The 25,239-nt window shown below is 41.7% G+C and overlaps 1 protein-coding gene across 1 annotated transcript; it reads right to left on the bottom strand.

Moving 5' to 3' along the window:
- Positions 1 to 166: 166 nt before the first annotated feature.
- On the bottom strand, positions 167 to 13,915 carry LOC138963608 (uncharacterized). Its single transcript, XM_070335458.1, has 5 exons — positions 13,505 to 13,915; positions 8,583 to 8,785; positions 7,916 to 8,076; positions 3,043 to 3,245; positions 167 to 676 (listed from the first exon to the last, which is right to left on the bottom strand). Exons 1-5 carry the CDS (start codon positions 13,815 to 13,817, stop codon positions 639 to 641), a joined length of 918 nt encoding a protein of 305 aa, XP_070191559.1. The 5' UTR covers positions 13,818 to 13,915; the 3' UTR covers positions 167 to 638.
- Positions 13,916 to 25,239: the final 11,324 nt, after the last annotated feature.

Below are 25,239 nucleotides of genomic sequence, written 5' to 3' on the forward strand. Positions count from 1 at the left end.
TTCGCGCAGAACAGATGCACCACGTGTAGTCAAGACGTGTAGCTATGACGTCACCCGTCAACAAATCGAGCTTTTACGTCACACGTTTGCCAAAATTATACACGTCACATGTCCACATCCCCCCCCCCCCCCCCCCACCCGGCCCCCACCCCCACGGCCACTTCACATCAGGTCCTTCCCGTAGAGTTGCTTTGTTACTGGTCTACTGATCAATGACGTCACTGAATGTCATAATGCTTCACAAACAAACCCAAGCAGATTTAAAAGGGTAGGCTTTGATGCAAATGATGGATATGGTGAATGTCACTGTCACATTCATTAGATCCGATTGGACTGCTTTGTACTGTTGTCAGTGTGTCCCGTGCCTCTTGTCATAACCTTGGCGAGTCCGTCCTGAACTTGCACGCTTTCAATTCAGGGAGCATGGGTTGTATGTGTTCTTGAAGTCGTGTACAGCACTGTTTGTGTTTACATGGAGGGCAGGCGATGATGACACATCATGCTGCACGTCATCTTGGCTTGCCCCTCCCGTCGTGACGTCATGGTGGTCAGTTAGACTTACAGGCCAGGAAGTGACGTGGCATTCTCCCTCTCGCAGTGACGTCATGGAAGTCAGTCAGTGTCGACCCATCAGACGGTCAGTCCAGGAAAGTGACATGGACTACCATGAAGTCCGCTGAAACACACACTGCAGTGATGGACTACACGAGATTGATATGCTTGCACACACACACACACACACACACACACACACACTCATACTCGCACACGACACGCACACACACATACACACACACACACACACACACACACACACACACACACACACACACACACACACAGTGTTTATGGGAGTATCATTATTGCTATTCAGGTAGACACGTGGGGAAATTCGGGGGGTTGTGATTGGATAGGCTCAGACAGCCCTATTCCGATCATCGGGCCATATTTTCACGGAAGTTGGCGAATATCCTTTTCATATTCGCAATAACAAAGACGCATGTTTCCGGTTTCTTCGACGTGTATGAAGCACACACATGCCTGGCCAGGTTTGCTTCTGTGACTGGTCGACAGACAATGCAATTTGCACTCAGTCTTCTTTTTTTCTTACAGTACATGAAATCCATTTCCGTGTAGAATCCAGTTCTTTAACAGGCAACAAACCTTGCACAATTCAAGAAGCTGCATTCTAGCAGACGGTCTTTCCAATGTTTAGCCCATAATCAGCAAACTTTCCTTTCCCCATGCATCGTCTATTGTATGCAATGTTGAAATGAAGTTACCGGTCTGAAACATTTAGTCGTTGACTTTCTTCTATAACAATCCATGTTCTCTTATCATCCACAGCAGAAGTCAGACTTTCGAACAATAAATACAATCATACGTAAACAAGCATGCTACGTGACGTGACGATATCAAACCTGGCAACGTAGTAATGCTAAACACATGATGTGCGGCGTGCGTGCGCATATGTGTGTGTGTGTGTGTGTGTGTGTGTGTGTGTGAGGGTGTCTGTGTCTGTGTCTGTGTGCTTGCGACAGACGGTAAGAGAGAATGTTTTGATCACTTTCGTGTATGTATTCAACAGATGCTGTGTCTTTAACTCGCAACCCGCACAGCTGAGCTACACACGAATAACAGTCCAGGGGGTCAACCTGGGTGAAATTGAGATTTGGTGTGCAATGAAGTCTTCAAACATTTATCTATCGTTTGGTATCGGTTTTTTTAATCAAAGGTGATTGTAAGTGGGTGAAATAATTAATTATAGTTAATTATAGTTATCAATTATGGTAATAAACACGCCCAAATCGACCCATCTTTGAGCAAACAGAAATACCCTTAACCCTTGCAGAACCCCTACATCTATATATATATACGACTTGTGTCTGTGTATTTGTGCGCGATGCACGGCCAAAGTTCTCGATGGATCTGCTTCAAATTTGGTGGGCATATTCAGGTAGACCCCGGACACAACCTGGTCGATGAGAATTTTCAACACGTGCTCTCAGCGCGCAGCGCTGAACCGATTTTGGTTTTTCTGTTCATCTTCCCAGATCCATTCCCAGTAACTCTTCCTTATCTTCTCCAGTACAGTGTTTTGCGTTTATCTCCCTTCCTTCGTTTTGGCGTCAATCCATATTCCCGTTACTATTTTTAGAAGGTCACTGTCGACAACGCTCAATCCATATTCCCGTTACTATTTTTAGAAGGTCACTGTCCCGGCGAAGCCGGGTATTACTCTTCCTTATCTTCTCCAGTGTTTTGCGCGTTTATCTCCCTTCCTTCGTGCGGGTATTCGGCTCGACTTCTTCCCGGCGAAGCCGTACCCGGCGAAGCGGGTATTCATCTAGTATCGCATATGTACAGAACCGGCTGCGCTTGGCCTTTTGCGGGCTGCCGTCATAGCATTCCGTGTGTGTATGACACACCCGGGGGGGAGGGGGGGGGGCAAAGGATATCAACAATACTTGCAAGGGACTTTGATATATATATACATTTGTAGCCATTTCTAACCACATTATATGTCAAATTCAAAGTATTGGATACTTTTTAGCCATTGTGTGACGTTCGCTCCTGTATGTTGTTGTTGGGTTTTTTGGAGGGTGGGGTGGGGGGAGGGGGGAATGCACGATCACTTAAAATCAACACATCATTACACTTATGGATTAAAATGTGCAGAGATGCCTCCCCAAACTTTTGGCAAAAAATCAAGAAGATTGGGTAATTCTAAGACCATGTTGCTAATTAGAAAATGTGGGAGTAGTGTACACAAACTTCTGGTTTGTTTTCTCAGAAAGGCTCACGATGGAGGTGTTGACTCCAAACCGCCATACCTTCTACAATTTTTGAGTTACAATCATTCTGGTATCAAAATAATCAGCAAAGATTGTAGTTTTTGGAAATGTAATAATCTTAATACCTTCAAAAATCTGACTGATTTGGTGGTGCGGGGTCACAATTCGTGTGCCTCTTAACCGCAATGTCAAGGCAAATGCCTAAGCTTGGGCAATACAATAATCTGTATTCAACAGACACACTGACCAACAGCAGCTTCCCACTGCCACCTGACCGCAGTGGACAGAGGGGAGTAGAGGAGAGCGGGCAGCGGCTGGCTGTAGTCCCACGGACACTGACCATACACGGAGGGTGTGGGGTGTGTGTCTGCCACGGTCAGCCACCCGGTGTCATTCTCACACCCCGCCTCGAACTTGCTCAGGTAGAAACGCCGGTACACCCAGTCCAGGCTGAAAGTCAAGCACCCGTATCAGAAAAGGCAGAGAACATAATCTTATAATTTCCATCCTGAAATATGATAGGCTTCAAGTAGAGTCACTGGCATCTATAGAAGCATTTCTGATCGTTAACACACACACACTCACACACACACACACACACACACACACACACACACACACACACACACACACACACACACACACATTCGTGTTGGGGAAGGGCTCCTAATATGGACCACTTTTTGTTTCATGCTGATAACTAGCTTGTTTTCTTGCGAAGAAGTTTTATTTTGTGTTTGGTAGTCCTTCTCTCTTAGGTTAACCGTTAGGCCTAATTAGAGTGAAATAGCTTTGATAGACATTTAGCAAAAATTAAATACAGAAAAAATCACAAATGGTCCATATTAGGAGCCTGGGCGCCTAATATGGACCAGTGAAGCGGCCTTCACGAATCACCGTAAAAAGCACACTATACTTCAAAATAACATTATACAACTTAGTGTACAAGTCAGACTAATTAAAATATGCTTTAGATTGATCTGTTTTGGGTTGATCAGAGCATTATTTGAAGCACGCCAGGAAACCAAAGAAGTTTATCAAAAACAGAGTGAAAATAAGTGAAATTATCAACTTCCACGAAAAGAAGACTTTTTGTTATATTTTTTTTAAATCTCGAGGGCTAGTTATAGGTTATTTCCAGCAAGCTTCTTAATGAATTGATGAAAATAGCCTTTAGCTTTTATTTTCTTCGATTTGTTGAAGGTGGTCCATATTAGGGGACTCGCACATACTTTGAAATGTTGCTATTATTGTTTGTTTGCAGTAGAAACTCGGGGTCAACACTGCTAAAATGTAACAAATACGGACTTAGCTGCCATATATAGCAATTTTTGTGTGATTAAAGCATTGGTTGTGGACAGAAACGAGTCCGTTTTAGGCGGCAAATTTAGAGTGAACGCTGCCAAAAGTGAAAAAAAAGAGAAAATGCCTAACGGTTTTGAGGTTTGTGTTTCTGCAACTGTTTTGACATGTGCAAGTTATTCAGAGAGGGTGAATACAGCGAATAAAACTGTTTTGAGCGCTCTAGCGCCGTTAGTTTGTCAGAACAGGAGGTGGTCCATATTAGGAGCCGGTCCATATTAGGAGCCCTTCCCCTACAACCGTCAAAGTGGGTTCCTGATCAAACTTTCAACAAACGGGTTTCAACACTTTCACTAAATACTTTGAGATAAATCTTTGTGAAAGGCTTCTTAATAATCCAGTGAGTACATGCGACACTTGTCTCTGCTATGTTTTTCTCAAGGAATGGACTCATCAAGGGGACAATATAAGATGTTAGGTGGCTTGTTGACAGACCAGCTTTTTTGTTGGTCCAAGGGGACCATATCGTCATTTGTTTCATCTTTATCGACCAAGGCCGAAGGCCGCGGTTGATAAATATGAGGCAAAAGGCGATATATGCTCCCCGAGGACCAACAACAAAATGAGGGCCCCAAAGGGGGGGTATCATCACGATCACGGGAAGGGAAATTTTAGCTTTCACGATCACAGTTACCTTGATTTTTGTTTTCACGATCACAAACACCTTGACGAATAAAGGCTCATAGAGTGATACAGCTGTGAAAAATGTACGTTGAAAATAAAATGCTTTGAAATAATGCCCATCACGATCACGAAAACAAATGACGATCACGATCACGAGACTTGATTTTTTTTGTCATCACGGATCACGGGCAAAGTCCCATCACGATCACAGAAATTGAAATTTCGGCAATCACGGTCACAGAAAGGTCAACAAACGCCAATCACGATCACGATTTTAAACCCTTTGGGGCCCTCCAAAATGCTGGTCTGACGACAAGCCACCAAACATCGTTTTTGTCATCATTTTGGTTGTGCAACAAAATGCACAATAACCCACAGGGAGACGAATTTTTAGAATCCAACTCCGGGCCACAAAGCATCATTCGTCACAGTGAAGCTCGAGATAACACGTCAACCTTGTATATGTGACGTCAAACGTAGCTTGTTGACGCTTTTCTTCCAGTCTGAAAATGTACAGAGCTGCGATCATACGTGTGAGTTCAGTAAGTGTTGAGCATATATTTTTTTTTTAAGTGTTTATGACTTTTCGTTGTGGATTTTGCGATTACAGAGATAAGTTGCAAATTGACCATGAGTCGCCGCGGTAGTTATCAACATTGATTGGGTCTTTGAGAGTGAATGAAACACAAATCCAAAGCCGCGATGGTTCCACACATCAAACAATCAGCCTGATTGGCTTTTACTTTGACAATCCACGTTTCATCTGAAAGTCAAACCCATTCACCACCTCGATTTATTGCAGGGGGAACATGAGATTTATTTCCCAGGTGTTTGTGAATGAAAACTCGTGAAAATGATGACAAATGGGTTTATCTATGAACAGATTTCACTCACACATGGTACAATATCAACGTCTTGAAATACATTATTTTGTACTAAGCAAATGAGATTTTTTTTTTAAACTTATCGCTATTTGCTGACATGTTGTCCATAGAAAACGGAAGTCATCCGGAGGTTGGTTTAAACAGTGTTTTTTCAACAATTCATATGTATTTGAACATGATACATGTTACGGATCATCAACAAGCTCAAGCTTATGGTGGTGACCCTAACGGGAGAATTTAACATATTGATTACGATAACTTGCGACGAGACTTCGACAAGTACATCCGGAGGTTAGCTTCTCTCTTGCCAAGTGTGAGAGATTACCGTTTTACGTCATCGACCAAGTCACACAGATTCGTATGGCAATCCGTTAGTAAAGAAATTACGTTTTTTCGTGTTGATCTAAATAATGAATTATTTAACTAAATAATGCATTATATAGCTAAATAATGCATTATTTAGCTAAATAATTCATTATTTACACAAAAGTAAAAAATGTGATTGTTGTAATTAAATAAATCTTTTATTTACTAAACAATTCATTATTTAAGTAAATAATGCATTATTTAGTATATAATGCATTCTATAGTATATAATGCATTCTATGGTATAGAATGCATTCTATACTATAGCATTATTTAGCTATATAATGCATTATCCCCGAGTACGCAGTACTAGGGTCCAACAGACTTTAATTGTGTGTCGGTCTGTCTCGACTTAACAGCTTATTGCTGGGAAACTACTGGGCGCAGTTCGTTCAAAAGTTGATACACTAACTTGATAATAGGTCCGATTGATCGTATTAAAACTTCATAATGTTACCTGGGACCTAAATGCCAAAAAACCCACAAAAGTTCTTGACGGTTGGACGAATTCCATCGGAGCGACAGCCAGCCATTGAGCTGATAGAACAGCGAAACACATCACCCAGTGACGAGAAAAGCATGATTTTTAAGCCAGCCAGCGGGTGCGGGGATTTGGTCTCGGCAAAGAAACTGCAATATTGGTCTCGGTGAGACTGAAAGAGAGACAAGAGAGCACGAGAGAGAGCGACAGGGACACACAGTGACCAAAGTGATCCGGGTTCGATTCCCGGCATGGGCGGTCTATTTTTTTAAAATTATTTTTAAATTCTTGTTTACTATTGTTTATTATGAACGTTTTAATGTTTTATTTTACTCTAATAATTTGTTTAATTGTGTAAAATAAATAAAAATAAAATTTTTTTTTTTTTTTAAATCCAAGTGATCCGGTTGGAAAGCGATTCGTCTATGGCCAAAGTGACCCGGGTTCGATTCCCGGCATGGGCGGTCTATTTTTTTATTTTTTTTTTAAATTCTTGTTTACTATTGTTTATTATGAACGTTTTAATGTTTTATTTTACTCTAATAATTTGTTTAATTGTGTAAAATAAATAAAGAATTTTTTTTTTTAATTTTTTTTTTTTAAATCCAAGTGATCCGGGTTCGATTCCCGGCATGGGCGGTCTATTTTTTTTTTTTTAATTCTTGTTTACTATTGTTTATTATGAACGTTTTAATGTTTTATTTTACTCTAATAATTGTTTTAATTGTGTAAAATAAATTAAAAAAAAATTTTTTTTTTTTTTTTTTTAATCCACGTGCACAAGACAAAAACTTTCATACTGGGGGAGCGAGCCAGTCTGAAGAATACTCGGGTCCAGCGCCAGCGTTTTTTATTTAGTTAAATAATTCATTATTTAGATCAACACGAAAAAACGTAATTTCTTTACAAACGGATTGCCATAGATTCGTGTGTGAAGTGTTCCCACACGTTGGCCACAAAAAGTGACGTTTGGGTTAGGACTGAAATGTTCATTTTGGCGCCGTTTCTGAGCATTAAGACCCATATTGTATCGTAAAAAATGGTTTCACGAAACGGTATCTCACTTTTTTTGGTGAACCCACTTATTCTGAGAAACAACAAGTGTGTGAACCCATTAATTTTGCGCGGGTTTACACATACACACACACACACACACACACACATACACACACACACACACACACACATACACACACACACACACTCACACACACACACACACACACACACACACACACACATACACACACACACACCGCACACACACATACACACACACACACACACATACACACACACACACACACACATACACATACACACACACACACACACATACACACACACACACACACACACACACACACACACACACACACACACACACACACACGTCAATTTACCCCGTTAAGGAGAAACAATTGTGTGGGCTGGATGACGTCATGTCAGTCCATGATGACGTCAGAAGACGTGAAATATCCAACCAAGAAATCCGTGTGCTGCCCTGACCATCAAACGTCATTTCCGCCACCACGGAGTCAGTCCTATACAGTCTTATCCGCACCTGAACAACATCACAATTGAAGTCCATGTTAAAGTGACCACAGTATGCGATCTTAAAGCCGAACATCCGTCTCAAGGAGACACGGAGAGCTAAATTTAGCGTTGCCAGCATAAGAAACTAGAGCTACATTTGCCGCGCACCGACGTAGGCCTATAAATAAGGGCAGAGGTGGACCAACATTGAAGGTTAATTCTTTACAAGGCTTTTCTTTATTTTTTCAAGATCTTAAAGAAAAAGCTCAAAAAAGTTAAGGAGGGGGAGGGGGGGGGGGGTTGATTGTCACAAACAGTTTTATTTCCATGATATATGGAACAGAACTGACGTTTCTGTGACAGTTAAGGGTTTTTAGCATTCTGTTGTTCTCTCAAAAAACAATAAGAATAGAGTTTTATCATTTCAGTCAAAACAGATCCCACCACATGCATGTTCCTTGGGGAGATATCATGATAAGAAAAGAAAATAAATACTGCGTGTGTGCCCGTGTTTGTGTGTGTTTCGCAGATCACCTGGTCAATGTTGGTCCAGCGGTCCATGACGTAGCTCCGGAAGTGAGCGGTGCACGCAGCAGAGCTGACCGGAAGTAGACAGGCCTGCATCTCATTAGTGTCGTCATGGCGACCGTCGTGATGCCACGTGTCCCACACAGACTGACCAATGGCAGAGGTCGCACGGAACGCCAGCGCCCAGCCCCCCTCTGTGTACACTGGGTCTGTCGGTACATAGCACGCGGTGGTCAGTGGGGGGAACTCTTCGTTAGAACGATCATTTTAATAATGTGTACCCATATTTTGTGCCACTGAATAAAATATCATAGCAGATAAACCACCCCGTCACCTCTCATCCTGTGGGCATTTCCCCCCCCCCCCCTCTCGTTAACGAACCATCAAAACTTGCTCTTCAATAGTTGTATTATCTATAGGACAGAAATCGTCTGTTCTTCGGAGGACAGTACCTCACTTTTCATAGTCACGTGGCATGTCCGCGGATAGTTATTAGGCCTACATCAAGCCGGGCGTCAACAAACCATACATCACCGCGAACCCTCCCTCCCGGCATCTCTCGTACCTCATCCCTCCCCTCTAGTGACCCGTGTTCGACCGCTTTTCGTCTGTGAGTTAGGCTGGTGTGCTAGAATGGATTTCCCTTCTGCATCATACTCCCGTACACGGTTAACTCTCATCATACTCCCGTACACGGTTAACTCTCATCATACTCCCGTACACGGTTAACTCTCATCATACTCCCGTACACGGTTAACTCTCATCATCGTGTTCGCTTAATTATGGAACCAATAGGTAATCTAATTGTGTGTTTTTTGTATGACAGCCTGTGGGTCGGTTAACTTTAGATTGTGCCCAGTGCTGATTTACGCTGGTTGTTTGATGCAGAAACTGGGCCGACACCGTACACAAGTGTTGTCCTAATTTAGACCCGTGGGAGGTTCGTCCCCACTCAGAATCAATAGGTGACGTCAGGGTTTTGTGCGCAGTTCAAAGGTTAGGGGTCACAGTTTACGTTTGCTTCCTTAGAATCATTCTGCTAACGAGCGGTGGTTAAATCGACAGAAACCCCCCGCGGGTTAGGGGGAAGAATTTACCCGATGCTCCCCAGCATGTCGTAAGAGGCGACTAACGGATTCTGTTTCTCCTTTTACCTTTGTTAAGTGTTTTTTGTATAGAATATAGTCAATGTTTGTAAAGATTTTAGTCAAGCAGTATGTAAGAAATGTTTTTGTACTGGAAACTTGCATTCTCCCAGTAAGGTAATATATTGTACTACGTTGCAAGCCCCTGGAGCAAATTTTTGATTAGTGCTTTTGTGAACAAGAAACAATTGACAAGTGGCTCTATCCCATCTCCTCCTTTCCCCGTCGCGATATAACCTTCGTGGTTGAAAACGACGTTAAACACCAAATAAAGACAGAAAGAAATCGACAGAAATAACGAGCCCTAAATTTTATGTAAAAACTCAGCCAACGCTTGTTTATTCACACAATTCTTTATACTTGGTATGTTCATGAACATCTTAATGCTACAAATGTCAATTTCATGTGTGATTTATTCCAGGTTTGATGCACTAAATTCTCAGCCAAAGAAATTAATCGGATTGAGTGAATTTGTAGACAGAGAAAGATACTTTTCTTCTAGGGCATTCAACTTTCTGAAGATTCTGTACACGTTGAACGTTCTGAATGCCCCTATTCAACACTTGACTGGTTCAAATGTATCAAAGAAACATTACGATTTATCAATAAAAACAACATTGCAATAATCGTTTCTTTTGTTCTTGTTTTTGGCTGTGTCGTCTGCTCCGTGTATGACTTTTCTTCTTTTCCAACTCATAGATGTGTACTGGGGAATACACATCTATGTCCAACTGAAGACTCTAGACATGGGACGATACTCTTTCAAATTATTGCAACAGTTGTCTTCCCTCCCATTTCGTTAACGAAAGTGAAACTGAACGCACGGGCCAAGACGCCGTTGTTGGTTTCGTTATGGTAAGCGTAATGATACATAGATTTTCCTTAAGTTACTCACAGAGACTGACTATTAGGGTTTAACGTCCTCTTAGACCAACTGGTCTATATTGGGACAGGTATTGGTAATACGTTGAAGATATGGTGTGATACTTTGATTCGAACAAGCCCGCTGTGGCTGTCTTCTTCGACACACCAGCATTGGGTTTGTCTCGTCAAAGTATCGAAATACGATCATGATAATCGGAGACGAGGGATGATGCTCACAGCACTAAAACTAACACTGTGCACTTAATCTCTCTGCAGGGCTCCCCACGGACGCCCCTCCTAGTGCGTCCCGGGACCCCCACTTTTTACATTTAGTCAAGTTTTGACTAAATGTTTTAACATAGAGGGGGGAATCGAGACGAGGGTCGTGGTGTATGTGTGTGTGTGTGTGTGTGTGTGTGTGTGTGTGTGTGTGCGTGTGTGTGTGTGTGTGTGTGTCTGTCTGTGTGTCTGTCTGTCTGTCTGTCTGTCTGTGTGTGTGTGTGTGTAGAGCGATTCAGACTCAACTACTGGACCGATCTTTATGAAATTTTACATGAGAGTTCCTGGGTATAATATCCCCAGATGTTTTCTTTTTTTCGATAAATGTCTTTGATGACGTCATATCCGGCTTTTTGTAAAAGTTGAGGCGGCACTGTCACACCCACATTTTTCAATCAAATTGATTGAAATTTTGGCCAAACAATCTTCGACGAAGGCCGGACTTCGGTATTGCATTTCAGCATGGAGGCTTAAAAATTAATTTGACTTTGGTCATTAAAAATCTGAAAATTGTAATTAAAATTATTTTGTTATAAAACGATCCAAAATTACTTTTATTTTATTCTTCATCATGTTCTGATTCCAAAAACATATACATATGTTATATTCGGATTAAAAACAAGCTCTGAAAATTAAAAATATAAAAATTATGATTAAAATTAAATTTCCGAAATCGTTTTAAAAACAATTTCATCTTATTCCTTGTCGGTTCCTGATTCCAAAAACATATAGATATGATATGTTTGGATTAAAAACACGCTCAGAAAGTTAAAACGAAGAGAGGTACAGTAAAGCGTGCTATGCAGCACAACGCAAACGCTACCGCGCTGAACAGGCTCGTCACTTTCACTGCCTTTTGCACTAGCGGCGGACTACGGTCATTGTGAAAAAATGCAGTGCGTTCAGTTTCATTCTGTGAGTTCCACAGCTTGACTAAATGTAGTAATTTCGCCTTACGCGACTTGTTACATTTAGTCAAGTTTTGACTAAATGTTTTAAGGGTCGTGGTGTGTGTGTGTGTGTGTGTGTGTGTGTGTGTGTGTGTGTGTGTAGAGCGATTCAGACTAAACTACTGGACCGATCTTTATTAAATTTGACATGAGAGTTCCTGGGTATGATATCCCCGGATGTTTTTTTCATTTTTTCGATAAATACCTTTGATGACGTCATATCCGGCTTTTTGTAAAAGTGGAGGCGGCACTGTCACACTCTCATTTTTCAATTAAATTGATTGAAATTTTGGCAAAGCAATCTTCGACGAAGGCCAGGGTTTGGTATTGCATTTCAGCTTGGTGGCTTCAAAACTAATGAGTGAGTTTGGTCATTAAAAATCGGAAACATGTTATTAAAATTAATTTTTTATTAAACGATCCAAAAACAATTTCATCTTATTTTTCGTCATTTTCTGATTCCAAAAACATATACATTATGTTATATTTGCCCCCCGTGGGTTAGGGGGAGTCCCATATTGGTTGGGACGAGAAAGAATTTACCCGATGCTCCCCAGCATGTCGTAAGAGGCGACTAACGGATTTTGTTTCTCCTTTTACCCTTGTTAAGTGTTTCTTGTATAGAATATAGTCAATGTTTGTAAAGATGTTAGTCAAGCAGTATGTAAGAAATGTTCAGTCCTTTGTACTGGAAACTTGCATTCTCCCAGTAAGGTAATATATTGTACTACGTTGCAAGCCCCTGGAGCAAATGTTTGATTAGTGCTTTTGTGAACAAAGAAACAATTGACAAGTGGCTCTATCCCATCTCCCCCCCTTCCCTCCGTCGCTATATAACCTTGAACGGTTGAAAACGACGTTAAACACCAAATAAAGAAAGATGTTATATTTGGATTAAAAACAATCTCTGAAAATTAAAAACATGAAAATTATGATCAAAACTAAATTTCACAAATCGATTTAAAAACAATTTCATCTTATTCCTTGTCGGTTCCTGATTCCAAAAACATATAGATATGATATGTTTGGATTAAAAACACGCTCAGAAAATTAAAACGAAGAGAGGCACAGAAAAGCGTGATATGCAGCACAGCGAAACCACTACCGCGCGAAACAGGCTCGTCAGTTTCACTCCGTTTTGCACAAGCGGCGGACTACGGTCATTGTAAAAAAAAGACAGTGCGTTCAGTTTCATTCTGTGAGTTCTACAGCTTGACTAAATGTACTAATTTCGCCTTACGCGACTTGTTAATTGTAGAGGGTCAATGGACCCCCACTGCAGTATTTTAGAGGGTCCCAAGGGTCCAACAGCCGAAAAGTCCCAGTGTACTTATAAAACATTGTGGTCACATATAGTCATAGTGTATTGCGAAGTGTCGATTGCAGTCTGAAAATGGCACCCACAATAAAGGATATTTAGTGCATCCTAGGACACGCTCTTTAAAAATCTAGTGCGTCCAGGGTCCCCCTCCATATATTTCTAGAACGTGTTTTCGGCTTCTAGTGCGTATAGGACGCAGGGACGCGCGCTATGGGGAGCCCTGCTCTAATCTCAAAATGTTCACTCTTATTTAAGTTAACCGACATGGGGATGAATTCCCAACATTGGGCAAAAACATATTCTGTTTTCCAAGTGACGTCACATCCAGGGGCTAAATCAAGAGACAGCCCGACATTCTTTCCCCCTCACCTTCCTGGACGAAGACCCAGCCCGGGGCAGGCAGCAGGTGTCTCTGTTCCACCTCATGCAGGTATGACGACAGCAACTCACACGTCACGGATGACGTCACACCGTCCCAGTGCACGTTGACGCTGCAGCACGCCGCGTTCTGTTTGCAGCTCGTGATACAGCGCCCCACGTTGTTCCCATGCTGCTTGAAGGTCACAGAGGTCAACACGTTCAAGGTCAGTTTGAGGTCACGCCGCATCGTGTACACTGCACACTTGTGGCACTTCAGGGCGGCTAAGGTCAAGGTCAGCAAGAAGAGCACGTGGGTTTCCATGGTAACTATGACTGCTGCAGCTCTGTCAACTGTGCAGAGATCTCCGTGTCCAAAACTGAAAACTAGTCATTAACACAGTCGGTTATAATTATCGCTGTGAAGTACACAGAATACTTGATCACCACAATTTTCACGTGAAAATGGTAACCCCAAGTGTTGGCGCAGCTAAGCTGTTACAACTGTTTATATATACAGTTGCCAACACTGAATCTCCAACAACAAGGATATCGCACAAGTCATTGCCTTGCCTTGAGTAATAGATGGAGACCATATGCCCGGGACCCAGGTGAACAAAGAGGGTTTGCTTTACCAAGTCTTTTTGTCGCAAGCTGCTCAATGTTTAATTGACCTGATACGTTAAAAGAGATGTCAGTCAGTGCGCTGGGTTGTCGTCTGGCTTGTTGTTTGTTTCTAAGGGTGGCCATGGGTTCCTGGCACGTGCATTCACAGACAACGCAATACATTCGCTTGTTCGTTGAGGTGGTGGTCATTAAAGCGTACCCACAGACACATAATGATGAAAGGAATTTATCCCAGCTAATGATATACATACATGGCAACAGGTCGAAAATTTGGGCTGCCACTTGACATTCTTTGTTTGGCTTTTCTTTTCCTTGATTTATATATATATATATATATATATATATATATATTTACAATATGGATACATGTCATTCTTTCAATGATACGTCATTGGTATCTTTCGGCGTTACTGTCTCGTCATTTCTACGGCCATCTTGTGGACATTCTAAAATAAGTCACAGCACCATTCATTATTTGTGTCTGTCGTGTCTCTTGTTTGTCCGTTTTAAAGGCCGTCAGGTCGAGGTTCTTGTGAATGTTTTGTTATGTATCGATTGAACATTGGATTTCCCTTCTTTGAGCCATGTGACGTCAGAGGCCGACAAAACTTCATATTTAGGCGGCCAACCGAGACTACAAAATAGTGCATGTTTGTGTGCGTTCAATCATAAAAACTTAAAGGAATTCTAAACAGAATCGATCGAAACATAAATGTTATTTGTATTTTTGACCAAAATATGACATTTTACACCACAGATCTCGACAGTCGTTCACCTCGACCGCCAGAGCGGTCTCGGAGGAACACTGGCTGTCTCGATCTGTGTAAAATGTCATATTTTGGTCAAAAATACAAATAACGTATATTGTCCTGAATTAAACGTTCACACAATTTCATCTTTCTTGTTTCTTTGATTCAGTCGCAATCAAACACAACATACAATACCCCAAGTCAAAATCATCTACCATCTCTGTTGTTGTTGTTGTGGTTGTTGTGGTTGTTGTTGTTGTTGTTGTTGTTGTTAAGCCTCAAAAATGAACGATGTTTACTGTTCCTTTAATCGAACATCCCATAGGTCATCTAATGGCGAAGTGACCTAGTGTGGGTGGTCGCCTTTAGTGCCCAGAGTCTTCATTCGTCACGGTCCGAGCAGCCTCAAATGATTACATTAAAGGCACGGTAAGCCTCCCGTAAACCATCACAGGTACTGCCAGGCTTTTACACACAGTACAAACACCCTTCCATTTGAACGCTCACCGAACGGGAACATCCTAGGTGCCCTACGTAAAGAGCGAGCAATTTTCAAAGAATTAATTTTGCGGATTGTCTCCTCACACAATCGGACCGTGGTGCGTTTTGGCGCTAGACCTAACTTTTAAAATCTAAATAATAAATTGACAGCTTGTTACACAAACATTCTTAAATCATAAAAGAGTTCTTTTTTCATCAAGACAAGATCAGTACAATTCGAAGTTTTGAAAGTTTGAAAAAAGAAAAGCCCGGAAGCAGGGTCACGCAAGGTCGTGGTTCTCGTAGCAGACGACGGTTTATGCCTATTGCCAGTTCCTCTGAAGAGTCACAACCCATCGCTAAAGTTTTTGTGAACCACACCCGTTTGTTTCGTGCATAGTCAGAGGTACATAATAACGTGCTATTGCAGATAAGCTCACAGCGAATTACCAACTGACGACAACATTGTGAACAAGAAATTCCTCCGAGGTAGGAAAAACACCCCCGTCCTTAGCATTCTCACTGCCACCAACTGAGCAGGCACTGCTAACAAGTGTGGTTATTTCCCTTTGACCATTAATATGTCGCTCTATAAGTCCTTGTAGAATCTTAATCCACCAATAACTCCCTAACCGTGTGTTTGACTGGTCCCAATTTTTGTAAGGACCGTCTCAGGAATGTATAGAACCTGTTCACCAAGTTTGGTGACGATCGGTCCGTTCATTCTTGAGATCTATATGCGAACACAAACAAACAAACAAACACATCGAGCGAAACCTATACACACCCCTATACCGGGGGTGTAAAAAGGGAAACTGGATCACACGGGTTCACGATGGCTCAGGGGTAAGATAAACCACGCAAAAATAAATTCTTTGAAAATTGCTCGCTCTTTACAGAGGGCACCTAGGATGTTCTCAAGCGGTGAGTGTTTAAATGAAAGGGTGTTTGTACTGTGTGTAAAAGCCTAACAGTATCTGTGATGGTTTACGGGAGGCTTACTGTGCCTTTAACAACCACGAAGGTTTTCTTACTGTGTGCAGAACTGTAGCTGCAGCCCCAAAGTCAAATGGTGTAACTTGTATGGCGACTGCAAACATGATGTCATTGGAAACATTTAAGGTGCAAGATAACACATCTAAAAGTAAAAAGGTTGGCGCCATGCTACCGTGGTGTACCGTATCAGTATAAACACGTCACACGTCCACTCAACAACACACGTTGGAGACAGTGTTGAGTTAAAGCGGTATTGTCCAGTGCTAACAGTCAGTATAAACACGTCACACGTCCACTCAACAACACAAGTTGGAGACAGTGATGAGTTCAAGCGGTATTGAACGGCGTGCACATGCAGCGTTACACGAGAATGATCATTTCCCTTGATCTGCAGTATTGTACTAGCTGTAGTATTTTGGCCAATAAAAGTACACCCAAAGGCGGACACTGAGTATCCCTTTCGCAAGCGACCAGACCTCTTGCCAGTCGCGCGTGGCTGAGGCACTATAGCGCCCTTTTTCTGTTCTACAGTTTCTGTTGTTGTGCTTTTAGCATTGTCCATGAAAGATCTATCGACTGATCACACGCGGCCCTGCGGCAGGGGGGGGGGGGGGGGGGGGAGGTGTCACCAACAGTTAAAACCAGGTCTTCAGGGACAGTTCAGGCATGGCTGATTACCAATTTTTGTTCCGATGTGATTGTTTTTAACCCCGTGAAACAAAACGAGAAAAAACAAGACAAAGCCAGCCGAAAGTTTATCTCAACATCCCAAAAGGTAGCCTACACGATAAAACCATCCACACTTAAAGGCATATGTACGCGCTCCCGTGTTTACAAAGTGTAGTTTGCCCATAATCGATGTCAAACGCACCATAAGACCATATAATGACGATATGTCACCATGCGCGGACCATAATACATGCATTACAGCTTGTTCTAGCCTCTGAAAAAGTGAGGATGTCAACAAAGCCGCGGTGTTAGCTCCCTTGCATCAACGTTGCATGTGTTGCCAAATCTATAAATAGGACGATCCAGATCAAAATGAAAATTAACATATCTCAACATTGAAGGGGTCCTAGACCACAATATTTTGCAGGGAACTTAATTTAGCATGTCTCCAGCTGTTGGTAAAGCAATTAGCGTGTATAGTCATCGAGTACATATGCCTTTAAACTAAACACTGCTGTTTCAATGTGTTTTTTTCCTTCAACGCTTCCACTTTGACACATACCAAAATTATATAGCCTGACCGCATTCTACATAGAGTGGTATCTGTGTTGCTGCTTCTGAATTAGATTCGCACGTTACGCCTTTGTCAATGTCAGAACGTAATCTATCAATACATTCCTACCGTGCGCGGGCGGCAGGCAGGCAGTAGCGTTTTGGTATGTGTCCAAGTGGTCTCATTCCAGGAAAAGCCTGGGCAGAGATGGTGAGCACAGCTGTTCTTACGGAAGGACTGTGATTAAAAATGGCAGCTCCCATGGGGTCGCCTTCACGCGGCGGGAGTGTTTCCACAGAGCTACCCCACCCCTTTACTTCTCTTCTTTTGTCTTATTTCTGCCTTACCAGTCCTTTCACCTATATTTCCTTCCAAGAAAACTCTCCCTACTATTCCCTGCATATTTCCAATTCTTTTCTTGTTGTCTTATTTCTATCTGACTGGATCCATCACCTTTATTTCACTTACCAAAAGTCTTCTTTTCCACATCCTTATTTATCTGCACCCCGCATGTCGTAAGAGGCGACTAACGGATTATGTTTCTCCTTTTACCCTTGTTTAGTGGTTCTTGTATAGAATATAGTCAATGTTTGTAAAGATTTTAGTCAAGCAGTATGTAAGAAATGTTAAGTCCTTTGTACTGGAAACTTGCATTCTCCCAGTAAGGTCATATATTGTACTACGTTGCAAGCCCCTGGAGCAATTTTTTGATTAGTGCTTTTGTGAACAAGAAACAATTGACAAGTGGCTCTATCCCATCTCCCCCCTGCCCCCGTCGCGATATAACCTTCGTGGTTGAAAACGACGTTAAACACCAAATAAAGTCAATAAAGTAAAGACCAGACAGAACAAAACTTGAGTGTTCTTCTTCTACTTCTTCAGCGTTCCAGAATTGTCTGGTTACGTGTGAGCTCGTTTTGCCCATTGGGTTCCCCACACTATACTCTGAGAGCATAGTCAGCTTCACTCCTCTTTCGTTGGGAAGGCATGCTGGGTATTTTCGTGTTTCCATAACCCACCGAACTCTGGCATGGATTACACGATCTTTTCCGTGCGCACTCGGTCGTGTGCTAGCGTGTACATACGAAGGAGGTTAAGTCACAAGGAGGTCTGCACATAAATTGACCTGGGAGATCGAAAAAATCTCCATTCTTAACCAACCAGGCGGCAGCGACCGGGATTCGAACTCACGACATCCATAATTAGGAGGCCGACGTCTTACCACCACGCCACTGCGCCCGTCAACTTGAGTGTGAATGCAAGGCGAAGGTTTATTTCAACCGCCAAAATGTACAGGGTAAAACGACACACACGATAACGGCATGCTGCCACTTCGACACTCACCAACATCTACAGTCTAGAACTTTCTTTTGAAACTGACCCCTGTATCAGTGTCACGAATTAATGGAGCATGTTGTTCACATCAAATTAACTTTATTTCATATGGAGAAATTGCAGTGTGCACGTGTGTGTGTGTGTGTGTGTGTGTGTGTGTGTGTGTGTGTGTGTGTGTGTGTGTGTGTGTATGTGTGTGTGTGTGTGTGTGTGTGTGTGTGTGTGTGTGTGTGTTTGTGTTTGACTGTTGGTATGTGTCCCAGTGGACGACTGCTCTTTCCCCAAGCTAACACATAGACACCTCTACGCTGATTTACACAATAGTTTACATTGAAGCAAGTCGCGTAAGGCGAAAATACAACATTTAGTCAAGCTGTCGAACTCACAGAATGAAACTGAACGCACTGCAATTTTTCAGCAAGACCGTATACTCGTAGCATCGTCAGTCCACCGCTCGTGGCAAAGGCAGTGAAATTGACAAGAAGAGCGGGGTAGTAGTTGCGCTGAGAAGGATAGCACGCTTTTCTGTACCTCTCTTCGTTTTAACTTTCTGAGCGTGTTTTTAATCCAAACATATCATATCTATATGTTTTTTGAATCAAGAACTGACAAGGAATAAGATAAAAGTTTTTAAATTGATTTCGACAATTTAATTTTGATCAAAATTTTATATTTTTAATTTTCAGAGCTTGTTTTTAATCCAAATATAACATATTTATATGTTTTTGGAAACAAAAAATGATGAAAAATAAGTCATTAATTAATTTTTAAGCCACCAAGCTGAAATGCAATACCGAAGTCCGACCTTCGTCGAAGATTGCTTTGCCAAAATTTCAATCAATTTGATTGAAAAATGAGGGTGTGACAGTGCCGCCTTAACATTTACAAAAAGCCGGATATGACGTCATCAAAGACTTTTATCGACAAAATAAAAAAAAACGTCCGGGGATATCATTCCCAGGAACTCTCATGTAAAATTTCATAAAGATCGGTCCAGTAATTTAGTCTGAATCGCTCTACACACACGCACAGACAGACAGACAGACAGACAGACACACAGACAGACACACACACACACACACACACACACACACACACACACACACACACACACACTCACACACACACCACGACCCTCGTCTCGATTCCCCCTCTATGTTAAAACATTTAGTCAAAACTTGACTAAACGTAAAAATGGCGCCTCTAATTAGCCTCCTCGTCCTCCAAGCCTTCCCGGTCGACATCTTTGTTGGCTTGAAATTTGCGTCAGTCTTCGTAATAATGGCATTGATGTAGGGCCTAGTTCGTTAAAAGATTTAACATTTAATCTCCCCTCGAACAGTGTCAGCAAATGTTTGCACGTGACGACCGATTCCTGTCTGTGTTGTGAAAAAGACGCCATAGAAACGCACAGGTTGTGTTTCAAGTGTGAATCGTTATAGCTGGTACCCTCTGGGATTTTCAGATCGACCTTGCCGAGTCGCTTTGTAGTGTTGTCCCACGGAACGGCCGTTGTGTTTGTGCTATCATCCCTGCTTCCTGCAAACACTGTTATTCATTCTGTCATCGTTGTTGGCTAGATTTCTTTGGGAAGGGTGGAACAATGAAATATCCATTACTGTGATTCCTCTGGGACACAGAGTGTGTAAGCTAACACAGCCCGGCTTTGTATGAACATGTACGTCCGTTTGATTTGATCTCTTGTTCTCTCCTCTGTGAAATTGGAATTGCCTGTGTGTGTGTGTGTGTGTGTGTGTGTGTGTGTTTGTGTGTGCACTGTGTGTGTGATTGTGTGATTGTGTGTGTGTGTGTGTGTGTGTGTGTGTGCAGGGCCGGACGAGAGGTGGAGGGGGGCTTTGGGGGCTCAAGGCCCCCCCCCCCCCAGCCTTTTTTTAAAAGCCGTTGCATATTATTGACATGTTATGTTCATGCCAGAAAATGGTAACATAAAAAATTTAAATTCGCTTCCGTCAAAAAAAGGGGATAAAAAAAGACAGATTGAGCAATTTCTAAGCTCAGATAGCCCCGTTTGTCTTCTTTAGACCAAACAAATGTCCAGGGGGGGGGGGGGGGGCATGCCACCGGACCCCACCAGACATCTCGGTCGCTTCGCTCATTCGTCTAGGTCGCTTCACTCCCTTTACTTAGCCCCCCCTCCCCCCTAAAATATGACTGATCCGGCCCTGGTGCGTGTGTGTGTGTGTGTGTGTGTGTGTGTGTTTTTGCGTGCGTGCGTGCGTGCGTGCGTGCGTGTGTGTCGCCCCCACTCCCCTGTATATAATGCTCAAATAGGTTTTTGTTTTGTTTTTTGGGCGGGGATATAGCTCAGTCGGTAGCGCGCTGGATTTGTATCCAGTCGGCCGCTGTCAGCGTGAGTTCGTCCCCACGTTCGGCGAGAGATTTATTTCTGTCAACTTTGTGTGCAGATTCTCCTCGGTGTCTGAACACCCCCGTGTGTACACGCAAGCACAAGTCCAAGTGCGCACGAAAAAGATCCTGTAATCCATGTCAGAGTTCGGTGGGTTATAGAAACACGAAAATACCCAGCATGCTTCCCCCGAAAGCGGCGTATGGCTGCCTAAATGGCGGGGTAAAAACGGTCATACACGTAAAATTCCACTCGTGCAAAAAACACGTAGTGTACGTGGGAGTTTCAGCCCACGAACGCAGAAGAAGAAGAAGAAGTTTTGTTTTATTTGATTATTATTACTTCACAAATTAGTCCGCCACTTGACTATGATGTCGTTACTCTTAGAGCACACTCATCAGTTTATCTTTTTGTGCCCCTTTGTTGTATACTGGATTTCATAGTGTTGTAAATGATGGATGTGAATAAGACACGGTTGAAACCAAACGTGGGTACCGGGTAACCTGATTTACACACGCAGCGAGGGAGAGCGACACTGTCCATACACAACGATCACATCAAGAAACGGCCCAGACAAAGAGAAATTTGAAGAAAAGGTTATTTTTTATCTTACAAGGAAAAACATTGTTTGGACATTGCAATACAATAATTCTGTATTATCACAAAATGTGAAATTACGGTGTAGCTAACAATATACACACATTATGAAACACATCAATATAAGCAACTATATATATTACACACACACACACACACACACACACACACACACACACACACACACACACACACACACACACACACACACACACACACACACAGAAGCATATGAAGTGTAATTTGAACATTAAGCATTACTTAAATATATAATGACAGGTTCAAGTATTGAATAGATATCCCAAAGCTACAACAAGTAAGAGTATCTGTTAAAAAAGTGAAGAGAGTTTGAGATACAATTTGACCTTTGATACCATATGGACCTTCAAGTAATAGTATTCAAAATAGCGTGATACATATGCAAATATATGACAAAATTTACAACGGTGTTTTTTTTCTCAATGAATAGGCACGGCATTGTTTGAACATATTTATTATTTTTTGTATTTGCTTGAAATTGTGGAACTTCCAATATATCTGGATTGTAAAGACGGAATTGGTACACGATGTAGAGATCAGAAAGAACAGATTTTCAAGAAGGTCAATTTGCTGTTTTCACAAACAAATTAGCATTTTGAGATGTAACAAAATCGTATGCACCCTTGAGTTCTAGTGTACATTCACACCTTCTTTTGCGATGAACTGTTTGTCCATCTTGTCTCACATATTGTTTTCATCTGAATTTTCTCAATCTTTTTTAAAAAACACATGTTTTGGCGATTTCTGTAATGAAGAAATAGAGTTATCTTTTTATGTCTTGGTCCACGCAACCATTGTGGCTGGGGTGGAACGCGGGTGGAGAGTATGAATTGTGGCTTTCTTGTGACAGCAGCCGTTTTGATTCAAATTTTAAGGTAAAGTTTTTAGCTTCAGTCTTCTTCGGCCATTAAAACCCACCAATTGAAAACCACACGATTCGAGCAGTGATCCAAATGGCGGGGTTAGATTTCTCAAATCTAAATCTGGGGGATCAGATAGTCCAAATGGTTCCGTTCGTCAGACTTGTCATGACGGGGGCATGGGGTCAGGTAGTCCAAATGGTTCACTTTATCCGAGTCGTTAAGTCCAACGCATGGAGTCAGATAGTCCGAATGGTTCACTTTATCCGAGTCGATAAGTCCAAAGCATGGAGTCAGATAGTCCGAATTGTTCACTTTATCCGAGTCGATAAGTCCAAAGCATGGAGTCAGATAGTCCGAATGGTTCACTTTATCCGAGTCGATAAGTCCAAAGCATGGAGTCAGATAGTCCGAATGGTTCACTTTATCCGAGTCGATAAGTCCAAAGCATGGAGTCAGATAGTCCGAATGGTTCACTTTATCCGAGTCGATAAGTCCAAAGCATGGAGTCAGATAGTCCGAATGGTTCACTTTATCCGAGTCGATAAGTCCAAAGCATGGAGTCAGATAGTCCGAATTGTTCACTTTATCCGAGTCGATAAGTCCAAAGCATGGAGTCAGATAGTCAGAATGGTTCACTTTATCCGAGTCAATAAGTCCAAAGCGGAAACTAGCTTCTGAGACCTCGGAGACAAGAAGCAAAGAGACCGAGTACAAAGACTCCATAGAGGATTATTTCGACGAGGGGATGACGAATGAGAAGGGCGACTGAGGACTCGCCCACCTTTCCTACCGTACCTTGACGGCTCAGCATGTTTCACGGACTTACCCCTATTCTCAACGATTATGGCTGATTTAAAAGTGGCATCCTTGAATGTTCATGGAATGAGAAATACAAAGAAAAGAAAAGGTCTTATTCGACTATTTAAAGAGAAAAAGTTTGACATTATATGTTTACAGGAGACCTATATTTCACAAGATGTTAGTTCCACGTGGAAATTAGACTGGGGTGGAGAAATCTTTTTTTCAGAAGGAACAAACCATAGCCTAGGACAAGTGATTTTGGTGAGAAAGGGACTACCGTATTCAGTTGTTCCTATTATTAAAAAAAGAGAGTGCTGGCTGTGACTGTTAAAACGGACAGTGGTGATATCTCAATCTATAACGTATATGCACCAAACCCAGTAGTTGAGAAAATAGAATTTTTTAACGAGTTACAAAGAGAAGTGGCTGGGTCGCTCGTTGAGAAAGTTATGGTTTGTGGAGATTTTAACAGTGTAGTAAATAATGAATTGGATATTGTAAGTGGTGCAGCACATGCACAGAAAGAAATTACAGCGTTTAATACGTTTATACATTCCTGTACATTAAATGATGCATGGAGGTTATCTAATGCAGAAGTTTTCCTGGTCAAGGAACTCTGACTGGGTGGCGAGAAGAATTGATTATATTTTTATAAGTGATGGAATTGTAAACAATTGTCAAGAATGTAATATGTTTTCGGTTCCATACTCCGATCACAGATGCGTCTATACAGTAATACAGTGCTCAGAGGTTGCCAGAGGTCCTGGATTTTGGAAGTTTAATAATGAGTTATTACATGATCTGCAATATGTACAATTTATGAATTCGGCTATAGAAGAGTTTATGCGTGAGCAAGAACAAACGGATGTCCAGTTAAAATGGGAATTGCTGAAGAGACAAATACGAGATGAGAGTATAGAATATAGTAAAAGTAAAGCAATGAAAAGAAAAAATGATAAACTAAGTCTATATACAGAATTAAACGATTGTGATTTGAAACTAAGTCATGAACCTTTGAATGAATTATTGCAGAAAAGACGACACAAGATTCGTTTACAGTTAGAAATACATGAACAGATTAGAACAAAAAGTGCCATGATTAGATCGCAAATAAAATAGATTGCAGAAGGGGAAAAATATACGAAGTTTTTTCTTGATTTAGAAAAGAGTAGAGGGAATTCGAAGGTTATGAGTGTTTTGACCACAGAAGACGGAAATGTACTAACGGACTAACGTATATGCACCAAACCCAAACTTGGAAAACAGAGAAGCTCAGAGAGAGCATTTTTTGAAATGTTATAAGAAAAAAGTTCCGAAAGAAGGTCTTTTTGGAAGAGTTGATACGTTTATTGAGGGAGATGAAGTACCTCAATTAAATGATTTAGAGAGAGATAGTTGTGAAGGACTAATTACAGTAGAAGAAGCGGCTAGAGCCCTGATGACATTAAATAACGGCTCGACACCAGGATTAGATGGATTAACGGTGGAATTTTATAAATGTTTTTGGGTGAAATTGAAAAATGTTATTGTGAATTCGTATAATTATGCATTTGAGAAAGGGAACCTATCATATTCTCAATCCGCAGGAGTAATAACCTTAATACACAAAGGAAAAGAACTCCCAAGAGAAAATTTGAATAACTGGAGGCCAATCACGTTAACAAATGCTG

Source organism: Littorina saxatilis, linkage group LG4 (genome assembly GCF_037325665.1).
Source record: "Littorina saxatilis isolate snail1 linkage group LG4, US_GU_Lsax_2.0, whole genome shotgun sequence".
In the NCBI taxonomy this organism is placed as follows: domain Eukaryota; kingdom Metazoa; phylum Mollusca; class Gastropoda; order Littorinimorpha; family Littorinidae; genus Littorina; species Littorina saxatilis.